Source organism: Phytophthora infestans, genomic scaffold (assembly GCF_000142945.1).
Source record: "Phytophthora infestans T30-4 supercont1.4 genomic scaffold, whole genome shotgun sequence".
Lineage (NCBI taxonomy): Eukaryota > Oomycota > Peronosporomycetes > Peronosporales > Peronosporaceae > Phytophthora > Phytophthora infestans.
In genome coordinates, this window is record NW_003303755.1 from 3,414,860 (window position 1) to 3,430,518 (window position 15,659).

The window sequence follows — 15,659 nt, forward strand, 5'->3', positions numbered from 1 at the left end:
AAGGTCAAGTTCTTATAGTTAGTGCCAGCACAGCTATACGGGTTCCTTGTGTAGCGTACTTTAATGAGGTTCAATGATGTGAAGTCTAACCAACATGTGTCAGAAGAGGACTTTGTAAGTTATATAAATCTAAGTATGGATAGTATAACGCCCATGGCAATCCCGAAATTTAGAGATGTGCAGCATAATCAGCGGCCATCTAAATCAATTGAAGTCTCTCGAGTTTTGTTAGCTTTCGGTTGTTTTTGCTAAGATACCGAAATGTTTTTATGAAATCATGAACATGCTGAAGTCTTTGAGACGTCCAACATATCCTTGAATGGCTCCGCAATGTCATCGCTGTTGAATTGCAACGTGTCCGTCCAGTTCACCGTAGACTGCACCATCTCGAACTTATTATTTGCCATGACTACGTCTTCCATAAGCTTTACTTGCTCATACGTAGCACACCCATTGTCACTCCACTTAGCCATTGAATCGAGGTTGCTCATTTCCTCGATCGCTTGAATAGACTGTCGTATTCTATCTGATTGCGGGATCGCTTGGATCGTGGGTAAATATAGGCCATCGGTAAAGGGACGCACGGCGAGGACCCCTTTGATAAAAAAAATTGGTAAGTTAAGTTGTTCCACCTGAGACATAGCAGTCCGTCTGCTGTATGACCCACGTAGGATCTCCATGTCTGATAACTTGACAGAACTTTGCCACCTTGACAGCACTTTGCCTTCTCCGCGACGTCCATTGTAATAGATTTTCCTTCTTTCATTTTCCCTCTAGACTCTCCGTTTTTTAGCGTGTCTACTCAGACCGTTTCGCTTTGGTGACGACCCAAAACGATTGCTTTGGCTGCAGACCCGTCTTTGGTTTCGGAAAGGCATCCTTCGTCTAAATGGATGCGCGTTTTCGCTTTGGTCGAAATAGAGACATATTGTGTAGCCTTCTCGGTAAGCGCATCGTTTCGCTTTCGTCATCAAACCCCTACTCCCGCTCGGCTCAGCAAATGATGACTGCGAAAGCGTGACGTCACTTTCCAATGATATTCCGAACAATTTCGAAAAGGCGGTGGTTTTTTTCACTGCTGCCTTACCCGTAAACCCCTCCAATGTCTCTGTGTGAAGGGCTCGCTGGAAGTATTTCAACCATTTCATTCCCAATCAGAAAGTAGTAGTTGGCTGGATTAAAAGCACATCTAGAATCCGCTCAGTTAGCTGCTTCCCCCTAGCTGTACTTGGCGTCTTTATTGATCAGAGGAGACGATCGAATCGGAGGGCAGATGGCGCTAATGAGACCTCCGGGAGTAACCTCGCCGACGTCAATGTTGCTCGCGGGGCTATGACTGATGCACCTCGATGCCAACGTCCTCAACGGCGGGATAACCGTCTCGTAATGAGCTCTGCGTCGGACGAACATAGTGTTCCATCAAGGCAACACGCAAGTCTGAGCAAAAATGAAGTCACATTTAGAGAGCTACAGAAAAAAGGTTAGATGTAAACTGCCTCAGGTCCAAAACCAAATACCGAATGTACACCGAAACTTACTGCTGGGTTTACATGGTTGTGCCGCCTGTTCCCGGGTTTGTTACTGTGGTTCGCGCCCCATCCGCTTCTATATCGTTAGATAAATCCTGCCCTACAGCCAACTTGTGCTGCCCCGCCACCATTTTCCTTGGACTAGCTCAGACGCTTCGTGGTAAAACCTCTTGTGGCCGTCGACTGCCTGTGAAGTAGCCGTATCTGCCAAAGCGCATGTGACGTCCAGGAGTGATTCTAGGGCTTCTTTCCGGAGAGTGGGCTTGCTGGCGCTGTCGTATTCTTCGTTAATCCGGCCCCGACGCGATTGAGTGGGAATCGACTGTCCGGAGTGAAACGCTGATGTCGAGGAGTCTTACCGCGAGCGAGCTGACGTGTAGGCTTCTACATAATCACTACAGGGTCCGTCAAAGCGTCTGCTGCTTTCCCGATGTAGTTTAAGATTTTTTTGGCGATGGAGTCTAGCACTTCGAGACCAAAGGAACATACATTGACCGCCCAGAAGCGTTCATCGGCAGGAGACTCGCTGGGTGGTGTACTGTCGGAGTCGGCCGACTCAACGTTCCAGACGGCCTTGAGCTTTCGAAGCTCCTTGCCGAGAGATGCCCACGACGGTGTCGTGAGCGAAGGGAAAGCATCGGAGGAGATGTCTGGGGGCCGCAAAAAAATGCCGAATGAGGAGCGCGTAGTCACTTAAACGCATCGCAACCGAAGTCGACTCTGGGTCCTCGGGTATTGGAGCACCCCCCCCCCCCCACGTGGTGAAACTCTGCTAAGTAGCACTCTTCTGCATAGTTCTGCAACGTGATGAGCATGGCGACGAGCTCGTCGATCGTAAAACTTCCATTGACGACCTCCTTCACCCGCCCCTACTTCGACCGCAAGTAGGAGAGAATCCCACTGGGTTTGGCGCCTGCATTTTTCATAGCAGCTACATATTGGCGAAGCTGAGAATCTTCAATGCGGTGATTCTCACTGTAGTTGCTCCGCTGGTGATCACGTAGTGTGTGTGTGGACGTGCGACCCTGAAGATTTGACGACAAGGTGGAAGCCTGCACAACCTGGTCGCAGGCAAACCGGGACATTTATACGCGCTGTACATTCCGTGGAGCGCACTTGCGTATACTGCCGCAACCCTCGTCGTCTCATACGGCATGGCGTGTGTGTACAGAAATTTTAAGAATATAGGTACCTCACGTGGCTTGCGGTTGCGAGCCATCGGTCAGCTGTCTGGTCAACGCCTCAGATCCGTTTTTCTTCACCGTCATACTCTTCTTGCTTGTTGCTTTCGCCTTATATTGCTCCGTCTCAATTCTCTTGTTCCGTGCGCGTATTGGCGTGCTCGTTCGACACGAAAATAATTGACAACCCATCGGCTGAAAATCTAGCAGCGACACCTTCATTTCCACGTGTTTTACAAACAGATTAATCTCTTTCGTATCAACAACCGTTTTCTCCGAGTCATCATCTGCATCTTCCGCGCTACTCTTCAAATTGTCGCTGACGATGTCAGCTTCGTAGTCCAGATCGTGTGTGTCGCCGTGGGAGACTTCTTTATCCTCTTCGTCCAACTGCTACAACACCTCCGCCAGCGCCGCATAGTCGCAGACGTGCTTCGAAGCCACAGCACGAGACGCAAAGACCACGGCAACACGGCGGTTGACAGTCTCCAACTGACTTAAGACCTCCGCAATCTCCTTACATGTCGCTGCGTCCGAGCGCGTTTTGTTACTTCATCTCAGCGCACGCAACATCATCGCTTCCCATCGTTTACGTGAACGAATTGCAGTAACGGACGACTGCGCCGCGTCACCAATGTTAGACATCTCCGGACGCTCTCCGTACTTCTTTCTTGGTGCGGAGTGGGCTTCTTTCCACCGTGCTGCACACAAAGCCCGGCCGAAGGCTAGCATCTCACAGAAGGTCCCACATCTTCTTGCGCGACGAGACTCACAGATCGTATTATTACACCTTTCGCTTCAGCTTGTTGCTGACGTGGGGGCGTCGGTGTCTCGCGAGATCGACCTTTGCGAGGATTGCCATGACCGGGATACACAGGAACGTCATCGTCCAGAGCCTGCGCACAGGTACGTAGTTTAGTGATGACTTAGCTGATGTATGAGCTCTGGATACGTACCATATTCTCACGCTTGACTTAAAATGATGGAGTTTGAGAATAGGCTGCAATCTGACGCCCACACAGTCACAACTTTGATTTTACAAAAAAGATATCCTCCCGAAATATAACCCGAGATTATATTTTACAGCTCCAGCTGCGATGATACCATCCGTTGATCTGTTGAACTGTACCTTAGTTGATTCACAGAATATGCACAGAATGATACCGAAAATCGTTTTAATTTTTTTGTAAATGTTTGGTTGGTAAAGCGTGCTCCGATTTTGTGATTTGTCAATTGTTCCTCCAATTTCTGGGATTCGATAGAAATGGGTATATGAAGTACAATCTACGCTTATTCTGTAGCTAAAACACGTAAAATGATAATCATTTTCAGATATACATGTAAGTTAAATAACGATAGAGTTTAAAATGGATTACTGCTATTTTGTGTTTTCGAGGGAGGTGGACCATTGTGCCAGACTAAAATTAGTCCGGACAGGTTACAACATTTGGTACATGCCTATTTTAGGTTGCCGACGCCGAGAACACATACAAATCATATGTGTTCCTGATGAAGTCGAAGAATGATACGAACAATTTCAAAGCTTGGCTGCTAGTTACCGACATTTAATTAATTACAAGTTTTTTCACGGCCACATCGTAGTCGTAGGCTACACACATATACTTGCTGTCCTCAAAATTACATATTTGTAGGTTTATCATTTGAGCTATATCCAAAGTAATCCCTGGGACGGACTTGGAGGACCTGATTTTATCAGGCGACAGGATATCAGGTTTCTCAAGGTTCATTTTGGACAGATTTACTGATTATTCCACAGCGATTGCGATTCGAAATTTGACGTGATTGGTTAATCTGTCTCCAGTTGAGATCAGCAGGGTCTTTGACGAAAAATAAAGAATCCTGAGAATTTAAAAAGGGGAGTGTTAACTATACTGATTGTTTTCTTATGTGCATCAAAAGCGGGCGTTCTTTTTGATATCCCTGGAGTATAGCGATTAACCATGTTTGTACTCGCAAAGGAAATCTCTAAAAGCAACCCACATCCGCTTTTCGGTCTCTCCTTGTAGAATTGAAAAAAACATTAGCAGGTGTGAGGGTACACAAAGGTTTTGTCAAAATGTGTGTGATGCACCAAGTCCGTGGTGGTGACACAGCATTTGATACCCACACACATACTATCCAGCCTTTGGGCTAAAGAGAGGTCCATCGACCGTACAGGTATGTCCAAAACCCGTCATTGAGGCCGGAGCTGCTGAACGGAGTCTCGCATCGTCGCGATTTAGCACCCAATGAGGAACGCTTTACAACATGGCACCGACGTATAGTCAGAGCACTAAGGTTGGATTCAGGAACAGCCACGCAACGCGTCAAGCGTTTTATTTTTTACTTCAAGCTGTCGTAAACCTCCACCTTATTGGCTTGGTTGGTCTGCGGCCAGGGAGTATGGTCTCGTTCAGTGGCATGAACGGTTGGCATAAACCCTTAAAGTGTAAGTTTCTTTGTTGACTTCGCTTCCACCTGTGTAGAAGGTAGGACATATAAGGCTGAGAACTAATGAACGAAAAGCCTAGCACCGTCTCGCGCTCACATGTATGACACCATTTCCTTCTTACTTGAAGGGGGAGTCCTTCCGCATGACATCCGTCCTCGTAAGATAGCAGGGAGCCCTGGGAAGAGGACTTGATCGCGCGAGGCACCGCATCTCCGACTTATAGAAGCCAACACAGGGGATTTAGTACCACGTCGAACATGCCTCAGTGTTCCAAGACCACTTTAAAGGACGACTTATTTGGTGCCATCCGTGTAGTGTAAGTGTGTCAGTGGGTGCCGTGGGTACCAGCCGGCCGGGACCGCACGATCAGGAGCTTCAGCGGAACCTCGGGACGTCCCGGTCAGCGTCACGACCCCTGGAACGACCCTATAGTTCCCGGGTACGGGACATCCTCCCCGATTTGGCGTTTGCTGTTCTCGGCGAACGGGGTTACTCCGTTGCCTCGGTGGGTTAATCACCGCAGATCAAGCATTCGTAACCTCAAAAGGTAGGTTGGACGGGAACGATTCGGGGTAGTCCTCAGTACAGTCGCCTAGTACATCGGGCTCAGCTGCCTAAAAGTCAGGTAGCACTTCGATGCCATCGTCGATTCGTAGGCATTCAAAGCTCGGCGCTTCAGCCCCACTGTGTTTAGAAGCGTTCCGGTTAGCGCTAGTAATAGCTCGGTCGACCAATACTTTAGGAGAGATGGTCTGTAGCGGACCATATTGAAGGTAGGCGTGCTAATTCACCCCAGTAGTCACCACGATAAGTGTGTCGACGAAACTCCAGCCTGTCCATTCGAGACAGTAGTTGGTAGTCAGTAGAAGTAGCAGCGCAATACCGACACCCACAGGCCCCAACATTACGAACTCCACCAAATCAAACATATTACTCGGTACGTACAGCAGCAGTGAGAGACACAGCAGTACTAGCCAGCAAATACCTTCAATAACAGCGTAGCAACGCCTCCAGGTAGATTGAAAGCGTCCTAGAAAGCGTACTAGTAGCGTACGATCGAGCCCTTAGTGCGAAGGAGCACATCAGGGATGTAATCGGAGAAATTCACCTTAGAGGCGATCCACCAACTCCTCAGTATTCGCCCATATCGACCGTACTTGTCATCACCTTAGAGTAGAACAATAGAAGGCATGGCGGAGAGCGCACCCCACACTCCATAAGTGTACGTAGCACCACGTAGTTGGCGTAGTTCACCTGCCTGCAGCACATCTCGGTATAGCGAAGCACAATCACCGCAAATATTGCCATTCATCTTCACAACGCGTCACACTTGGACCAATAACCCCCCCCCCCCGACAACGTTTTGTAGAGGCGTCGTTAAGACCCATACAGCTATAACTCCTACAAACACCGGCCACAGCACTCACCGAGTGTACTCGAAGAGGATGCTTACTTGGGCTCCCATTGTCGAACCGAAATACTTGACGAAAAAGAAGAAAACACATTTTCAGGTCGTTCTTTCTTCAGTGTCAGTCGGTTTCCAACGGTTCTAGTCGTTAAACAACCGTCAATGACTGGGAAAGAAGGCCATCGGGCCTTCGCCACTTGCGAGAGTCCACCTTGCACCCATCGTGACGTTTTCACAGAAAGCCCAGAGAGACGGAACGGTAAGTCCAGGTCCCGACGGCAAGCCTTTTAGTAGAACTATCTATCTTATTGGATCAAGTGACAACGTTTATCAGCACAGCGTAGTTCTTACGGCCAACTTCTGTTGTACATGTACAACGATTTGGCAGTTCAGTCAGTTACCTCACACTCAGATATTTTTTTAATTTTCTACAACAAAACAGTTGTAGTTATGCCTTTAGTCATTGTAAATTGCAGAAACTATTGAGTTCAGAGCATTACGTGTATTAATATTGTGTCCTCGAAGACACGCATTCCTACGTGTACGTTAAGCGTCTTGCAGCATTGGAAGCGTCTTTAGGGGTTATTTCATTGAAAATAAGTAAGATTAAACAAAAAGAACTCTTATGTGCTACTGCTGCGAGCCATTGTTTTGTAAGAGTTGTTTAGGTAGCAACATCCGATACTGCTTAATGGGTGGACGTGTCCCCGACAAGGGTGTAGAAAACTATTTTAAAGGGAACGGTAAGACAGCACCAAAACACGAGAGGTGTTAATTCTAGCTGGTTATGTAGACCCCATAAAGAAACGAATATAAACTTGGAGCCTAATAGACGTTTAACAATATTTGAATCATCAAATTAAAAATACTACCGTCAACAACAACAGCAAGGCGTCTTGCGACACATTATTCAAATGTTTCAATCGTAACTGGCACAGAATCGAGTGTCTCATGATTAATTCTGAATCAGCTCAAAATGAACACTACCTCCATTAAAATGTATATGTTTAGCTTTCATTGATAGTATACGAAGTGATCAATCTTTAGTAATTTTACAAGCTCAAATAGGCGGTACAAGCGGGTACGTAGTGCAATCTGGACAGACCACTACTATATTTTGCGTTGATGCGAGCTAAGTTTCATAGCGGCTCAGAAATGGCCCGTGATATCGAGCACGACGCTAAACTAAACATATTGTTTAGCATTTATTAAATGCTTTTTGAAGTGCAGGTGGTTTTGGGTGGAAGATGAACATACAGTGATAGCCAACAATAATAAAGAGATTGTATCAATCTAGATCATTTAAATAATTATTTTTATCAAACGGACCCAAATTAATGAAATTGAAAAAACGATTTAGGCCCATTCTCAACCGGCCGCACCGCACCGCATCGCACAATTTTGCTTCGTGCGGTCGCGTCGGTAGAACGGTATGCAGCGCATAAAATACATCTTAAGCAGCTGGTATATAACAGATCTTGTCATTTGTGGAAAATATCTCTTGAAGAGGCGACCTCAAAGCTCGTGGACTGGAGGCATCTTGGGGTACGTCAGGACAAAGAAGAGGGTTGTACGGTCTAACAGACCAAATAACACCGGATGCAAAACAATAACATGCAGACACCAGGAGGTGATGCAACGCGAGGTGCACTAACGCCCCATATCCCACCGGGCAAATTTCATGAATTTGGGTCCTGTACCAACAATGCCTGCCCTAGCACCGAACTATCCCCAAATACAAGGTGTCTACACAGTGCATCAGCAACAATAAAGCTCTATCCGGTCAGAAAACGTAGTAGATAGATTGCTAGAAGGGGTGAATAGCTCAGATGACAGCGAAATAGTGGATTTGCGATCTGCTCTGGTGGATTATGAGAGCTGGTCAGCGGATGCGATTAGGAAGGAGTGTACCAAGAGGGGCCTCTAGCTAAGGGCTGGTTTGCGGAAGGGTGAGCGTATTTCAATACTTTTGCGTCATGACGCTGCGAAGCGGCATACAACGGCCTTCTATTAGGGGATGGTAGGCAGCCAACAGGCAAGAATGCAGTGTCAGCCCGTACAAAGCATTGTATGTACAGGCTGATTAATATTCTTTTTTCGGATGAGTTCGCCACGCGATTCAGTCAATCAGGATTGCTATACTAAATAAAATGCGATGTTTGTCTGACGAGCAATATCTAATGGAGCTATGGCTGCACTTTATGTTTTGTTTTTCGTTCTAGGTAGCATTGCACCGAGAGCGGACGTAGATAACAGGACGCTGCGTGAAAAGAGCGGCTTCTGGAAGGATGTGCAAGCCGCATTCGTACAGAGGTACCCTCTGGATCATGAGCTAGAGCAACTGATGTTCGACCATGAATTATTTAGAGGAGTAGATCCATCGGTGGTCAAGCCACACTCGTCTAAGAAGTTGTTCGACATGTCGAAAGAGGTTATTCGACTCTACTTCTCCGCGGAGGAACGGTTTACAGCTTCGGGCAAGAATGAAAACGACTTTGCAAACTTTGTAAACAAGAACGGAGCTGTCTTCTACCTACCCAAATGGCTGAATGTACGTCAAAAATTTCATTTCATTAAGCAAACGTTTTTACGTTCTTATATACATGCATGCTGTTTGATTCTTCTTTTCAGATTAAACGCGACCTGATAAATTCTGCTCGGGGGGGACTATTTGTTGAAGATGATTTTGACACGTTGAAGGCGTCTTCGCAGTTCCACAACTCTGAAACGAAAAAAGTAATTTCTAACAGCGGAAAGCAAACGATTCCTCGGAGCTGGATTTTCGAGCGTATGTCGATGATCGACGTATTGAAGGGGGGTATGCTCGGTCTTCGACTAGTGTTAAGGTGCAACAGAGCACAAATACTTTCCCTGCTTGGTGATATTCGCAGACAGTTGGGAGATATTGACAAAGAACTCGTGAATAGTGGCGATGAATGCTAGCGTCTACAGGAAGTTCGCGAACTACTCCTATTAGAGCGGCAAAAATGGATTGAGACGCTCCGAAGTGTGGAGTTGTAGCAAGAGCGTTCATGTCACGATTCGCATTCAAAACATAACGATTTTTTTATAGTGCTGCATTCAATGTTAAAAGAGGGTGATGTAGTTCTTTGGTTGAATTATGTTTTTCTTTTTAGTGCGGCGTTCAATATTGAGCCGCGGGCGATGTAGTTCTTTAGTTGCTATGTACTGGACAGCGATGTCGCGCGTCACATCATTAATTGCACAATCTCGCCATCTTCCGTCTCGTACTCAGTATGAGTGTAAGATAAGTCGCGGCATTGGTTCCAAGTGCACCCTTCTCGTCAGATTGATTTTAATGATCTGGTCGAATGACACGGGTTCTCCAATTCATTCTGCTCGATACAAAAATTATGCAAACGCTTACATCCATGTATGGCGTGAGGTGCACTCCTTAGCGACATACATAATGGTCTCTTAAGAAGCCTCCACCTATTGACGAGTAGGCCAAATGCCATCTCTATTCGAATGCGACACTGGCTCAAAAAAAGTTGTAGATGTCGCGATCGGGACTACCTTGAAGCTGAACTACGTTAAAGGGTGTCAGCACCGTTCGGCTCTAAGGGTACGCGTTGTCAGAAACGACAACGTAGGGTCCCTTCATATTTGATAATAATTTGCTAAGTGATCACTGCAAGAAAGCCACAGAGTCATTCCGACCACCGGGAGCGCGGCAAGCCATCGCGGTAAACCGACATGTGTGGTCGACACACGACTGCACATTTGAACCATATCTTTGGTAGTGTCCAAAGAAGAAGGCAATCACGCGTCCACATTCAGAGCTGCGAGGCATCGTATGGGGCATAGCCACCCATCTATAGCTCCAATACAACCCGGCATTGCACCACCCGTGCTAGTAGATCTGAAACCTGCTGCACTTGACTCCAATTCATCGTTACTACATGAATTTTCATTGCTAGCTGGTTTTAATTATTGGTATTTCGTAGAGCGGCATGCACTACACGATAAAACCCGGCCCGACTTGTACCCGTAATTACACGTATTTAGTGATAGCTACCACCAGACAGCCAACTGATACACGCTTGCAGCATTCCAGAAGGAGAAATAGGAGGCTCACCTAGAGCACGCCGCGAAAATTGAAGAGAATCTATGAAAAGTCCTGAGCCGACCAAAGAAAGAAGTCTTTCGAAACCCGCGTAGCTCATGCGGTAATACCGCTTGAACTCTTAGCAAACGTTCAGCATGAGCAAACCAGTTGATGAGATGTCGAACTACATTCATTTCGATGCCACCAGAACGCTCCTCGTCGGCGACAGTGGCAGCAAGCGCAGGCAGAGCAACAGCACAGAACTCTCCCCTCTCGTTGGACGGAAACATGGCTAAAGTTGGGATTTAGAAAGTGCAGGCATGTTGAAGCGGAGTGATTTGATTGGCTCCGTCCTCATACAGTGCCTAACCGCTTGATGCAGCGATATCACCGCATGCGATGAAAAGCTCGCACAACAGCCTATTTTTCCAACGCTGCATGCGATTACCTAGCCCTTCATTGGTTCTTACCCAATGCTAATTCTCTATTTAGTCGCATGCGACCGCATGAGTCGGTTGAGAATGAACCTTAGCCACATGCGTTTTTTTTAGTAATTATCCCGCCGAAGCGTAGCGGAGGCGATAAAGGCCAAAACTAAAGCTAAACTACCGCCGCTGCGGCGCTCGGCTAGTACGATTACCAAGCTTAGCTTAGGGAACGTTAGAGGAAGTTGAGGCATACTCGTTGCTTCTGATATGTTAGATAATGGTCTTTGTTATTTTTAACAAAGAGTATCCCATAACTGAGGTTTTACGGTAGCACGATCCCACAAAATCGCTTAATGATTTCCCTATGCGACTTTAGGGTAATTTTTGCATAGGGATGTCATAGTTAGATTTTTTAACAGATGACTCCTATTTCGACTTCATGTCCGGAATAAAAATGCAATGGAGTGAGGTGGAATTCCGAACTCCATTGCATTTTTATTCCGGACATGAAGTCGAAATTATTACTAGAGGGTGGGGCTGGTAGTGCTTAACAAGGTGGTCAAAAAATCGAAAGTGGGAAAAACTGAACATATAGTAATTATGCATCGAAATACTTGTGACACGGCAGAGGAAAAGGGGGGGGGTCGCTGCGCAGCCTGGAAAGCTAAACTCTTCGCACCAACTCCCTTTTCATCAGCTGGGGGCTCTTAAGGAAAACTTACAAATTCGTAGTCATTTTCAATCAGCCAATACGGATTCGTTGTCCTGAGTGTTTTTTTTTTCTTTTCTTAATTTTGTTTACTAACTGCTCTTACTGCTTTACATGTAGCACGTTTTAACACCTTACTTTTAAAACAAGACACGATTGCTTATTAATATGCAGTTTTTAATTAAATAATTCCCTTGTAAATCTATTCAGAGAGGTATTAATATTTTAGACGTGATCACATTCAATCCGACGAGAAGTTTCTCTCAAAATTTCTCACAGATGCAGATTCTCAATTGGCTCACGTGCTACGGCGGCCCCGCCCAACGTTGGGCCATACTCCGTCGCCGCAGTGGTGAGCGAACTGTTGCGGTTGTTACTTATCTACTTTTTAACTTTTCTTCAATCTACCCATCTAATCGATTACTGATCCGTGTGCGTGGTCACAGCGCTCTTGCTGATACCGAAGGTCTGTCGTTGTGCAAATGTGCCCGTCTTGGAGTCGATGCGTCACCGATTCAGTATTTACAAACATATCCGGGATGTAAGTTTTGATAATGTTAATTTGAGCAATGAAATACAATCTAACAGCGATTGCATGATATGCTATAATACTGTCGAGTGCAGCGCTGGACTTGCCCAAGTTAATCTTCTAGACAACATATCTAAGCCATGGATTTTCGATCCCCATCGTGTACGCAACTTTTCTGTACAGCTGACTTGTGGCTTGCTATCGCTCAACGCTACGTGGTTGCCCCCAATATCGCTGGACTCTACTACATGTTCGCGGCTCCTATTATCGAACTGACGCCAATATCAAAACTCACTAGCATTGGTGTTTGTATTGCACGTGCTTCTGCAAATATGACTTGTTTTTCGCCGTGCAGTTCTCGTTTGGCGACTCGCTTAACGTCACGTCTGGCTATGCATCAACTAGCACTTCAACCACATTGTAACGGGGTACGTAGCCCTAAGTGTACCCTTTGTTTCATGAAGTGTGACACGTCATATTCCCGGATATTTGGTACAAGGTACCAAGGTCGTCCAAAGCCAACCATTGGTTAAATGACATTGCATTTCTATAGGTAACTTATAGTTTGTATTAAACCCAAACTTAACCTACCTATAAATATATTCAGTTTACATTCTACCTTATTTAGGTCACTTCGCTCTCTTTAATTAAAGAGGGGACCTGTGAACTGCCGTTCACTGAGAGTTTCTATACTCTCGGAAGATAACTTCCTCTAGCGCAAGGTGCTGTGTGACCCCGTCACGCTTGGTAGCACTCGTAGTCAATCCACGCCACCGCGGGTAGACTACCTGAACCTCTCCGAAGTTCGTTGCCATGGATAGGAACGACTTCTCCCATTTGAACGACTCTCAGTTCGAGTCGGTTCGGAAGATGGCAGGCATGAGGCCCTGCAGAGCCTGGTGGTGTCAACACCGGCTGAGCAGCTCGAGCGCGTCAATGCATTTGACGCGTACGAGCAGGGCCTCATCGCGCATGTGCGGGAGAACCTGCAGGCTCCGGCGGCGGAAGCAAATCCGCCTCACCCGAAGCCAATACGACTGAAGGTTAAGCCGTATGAAGGGAAGGAAGGCGAGAACCTTCACTTCTGGGTCCGAGAAGTAGAGCTCGCGATGGACGCGGCTCTGATCTCGACCGAGCAACTTCGTGTTGCTTTTGCACTCTCCAACCTTAGCGGCCGTGCTAAGAGTTGGGTGTACACACGGGAGGCAACTTCCACTGGATGTTTCACATCCTGGGCTCAGCTGTGTGAACAGCTCCGAGCCACGTTTCTCCTGGCGAGCTACGAGTGCCGCCAGCGTTCACGCTTCCTCTCGTGCAAACAAGGGAGGCGTGAACTGCACGAGTACGTGCAGGGGATCCGGGAGCTCACGGCGTCCCTAGTAGGAAACCCACTCAACGAACACATCAAGATGACTGTGTTCATGGACGGCCTTCGAGTGGGCCCCGCACGCACTCAGCTGTTCCGGATGCAGTCAAGCACCCTTGAATAGGCGATTCAAGTGGCTCTTCAAGAAGCGTACAGCCATCGCCAGGTGCGTACGCCGGCCTCAGCGTGGCCTGGGTGCTCCTTGTCGACTCCCGGTCGAACGAGCCCCAACGGACCAGTTCCCACGGAACTCGGGTCCGCCGAACAGCGTGACATCCGCTGCTTCGGCTGCGAGAAGATGGGCCACTTCAAGCGTAACTGTCCCGCGGAAAGACTCCGCAGACGGTCTTTCCCCAAGCCCGTCCTCAAGGGTCACTGGCAGAAGCCAGGATCCCGCGGACAGGGGAACGCCGGGAACCAGTAGAGGCGGGGCGCCCTACTGGGGCAGAACTAAGTCTTCGTGATGGGTGCGCGGGAGGCGCGTACCATGGGGATATAGCCCCTGAGAGTCTTCGCACTCTCGAATCGGCGAAGAGCAGCAGCGGGTTGCTCGTAGTACACGGATGTGTACGGGGATACGATCATCCCTTTAGAATCTTGATCGATTCTGGGGCGTCGAAGAATTTCGCACGCAGCCAGACAGCTGCTCGTAATAGCAACAAGTTGTCCGATGCTTTGAGAGAAAGCAAGGGCAACGGGAAGGTGTCAGTGCGACTGGCCGACGGGGAGGTCGTCACTGTCCCTAACGTCCAAGTGAATCTGGCCGTCAAGTGTGAAGACTTTGACAGCCTCGAACAGCTCACTGTTCTCGATATGGATCCAAATGATATGATCCTGGGCATGCCCTGGCTTGAGAAGCACGAGCCCTGGATCGACTGGCGAGGCAAGGCAATCGGTGCCAGCCGCCCTACGCAGTCCGACAGAGCATTGGTGAGTCATGTTCCCACCTATGTCAGGACCCGGGGCGCCCGCAAGGGCTGCCAGGGTACCAAAGCATCCGGCAGATGCTTGGGAGTCGTCGACGTATATAACGACTCCAAGAAAGTTTTTATGGTGGCAGCGCCCAGAGGAGGCGCTGGCCAAGTGGGTAACTTAGGTCCACAAGCGGGTAACTTAGTTCCGCAGACAGCTGCAGCTGTCACGAACACCGAAAATAGTGTGTCCAAGGTGGGTATGTGGTGTAGGGATTTCCAGATTCGACCATACGCCAACCTACTTTAGATCAAGAATCGGCTCGGTCTAATGACCCAGAGCTTAGGAACAAACGATCACGGTAAGTACTCGGCGATCTGTCCGGATGATGCTATCCGGATAGCCGCTGAGCTCAACGGTCGCCTGAATCCAGCTGAAGGGTCGGTAGAGATCCGAAACGACTACATTTCACTAGATATTTGTATAAGAAGCATAGGATAAAATAGGGGGAGCCGAAAAGGCTCCCAGAAGATAACAGAGCAGAATTTCCCTAGTCCAAGACACGTGTACACATTTCCGGTAAGTCCCTGCATAGGGCTGGATTATGCCTGCCGTCGATACTCGAGAGGCATAGCTTGTAGGGTATTGACTGGTAGTGCCAAGAGATTAGGTCGGTCCGGGTAGGACAAAGTCTCGCTACACACGAAAGAAAGCCCCGCATACTCAGCGGGCCGCCCGGGTGCCGTAACCCTTCTAGCTGAGCAGCCTCTGCGCTCGGTGATCTGTAAAAGCGCTCGCGAGCCGTCGGCCATCCTTTGGTGGAGGGCACAGGGCTGTGAACGAGCTCAGCCGAACCAAGCTCGGCGGAGCCTCGAAAGTGATATGACTTGGTTAGTCGGAGCCGAGCGGAAGCGAGCCACTCGTCTGTCCCGGAAGGGCCGGACCGCGAGGGGGCCACCCTCTGCGCAGGCCATACACCCGCCATCCTAACTCGGCGATTCGTTGTGGTTTGTGTAAGGAATCCACATCTGACGGTATTTGTGTGTTCTACTACACCACAAGTGGTGCCGGAACCT

General features: G+C 48.0%; 1 protein-coding gene across 1 annotated transcript; it reads left to right on the top strand.

Moving 5' to 3' along the window:
* Positions 1–8,184: 8,184 nt before the first annotated feature.
* PITG_03810 (uncharacterized protein) lies at positions 8,185–9,591 on the top strand (the record flags this gene model as incomplete). The annotated part of the gene is made up of 4 exons (XM_002906806.1): positions 8,185–8,200; positions 8,793–8,883; positions 8,938–9,121; positions 9,514–9,591. 4 exons carry the CDS (start codon positions 8,185–8,187, stop codon positions 9,589–9,591), a joined length of 369 nt encoding a protein of 122 aa, XP_002906852.1.
* Between the last annotated feature and the right edge of the window lie 6,068 nt (positions 9,592–15,659).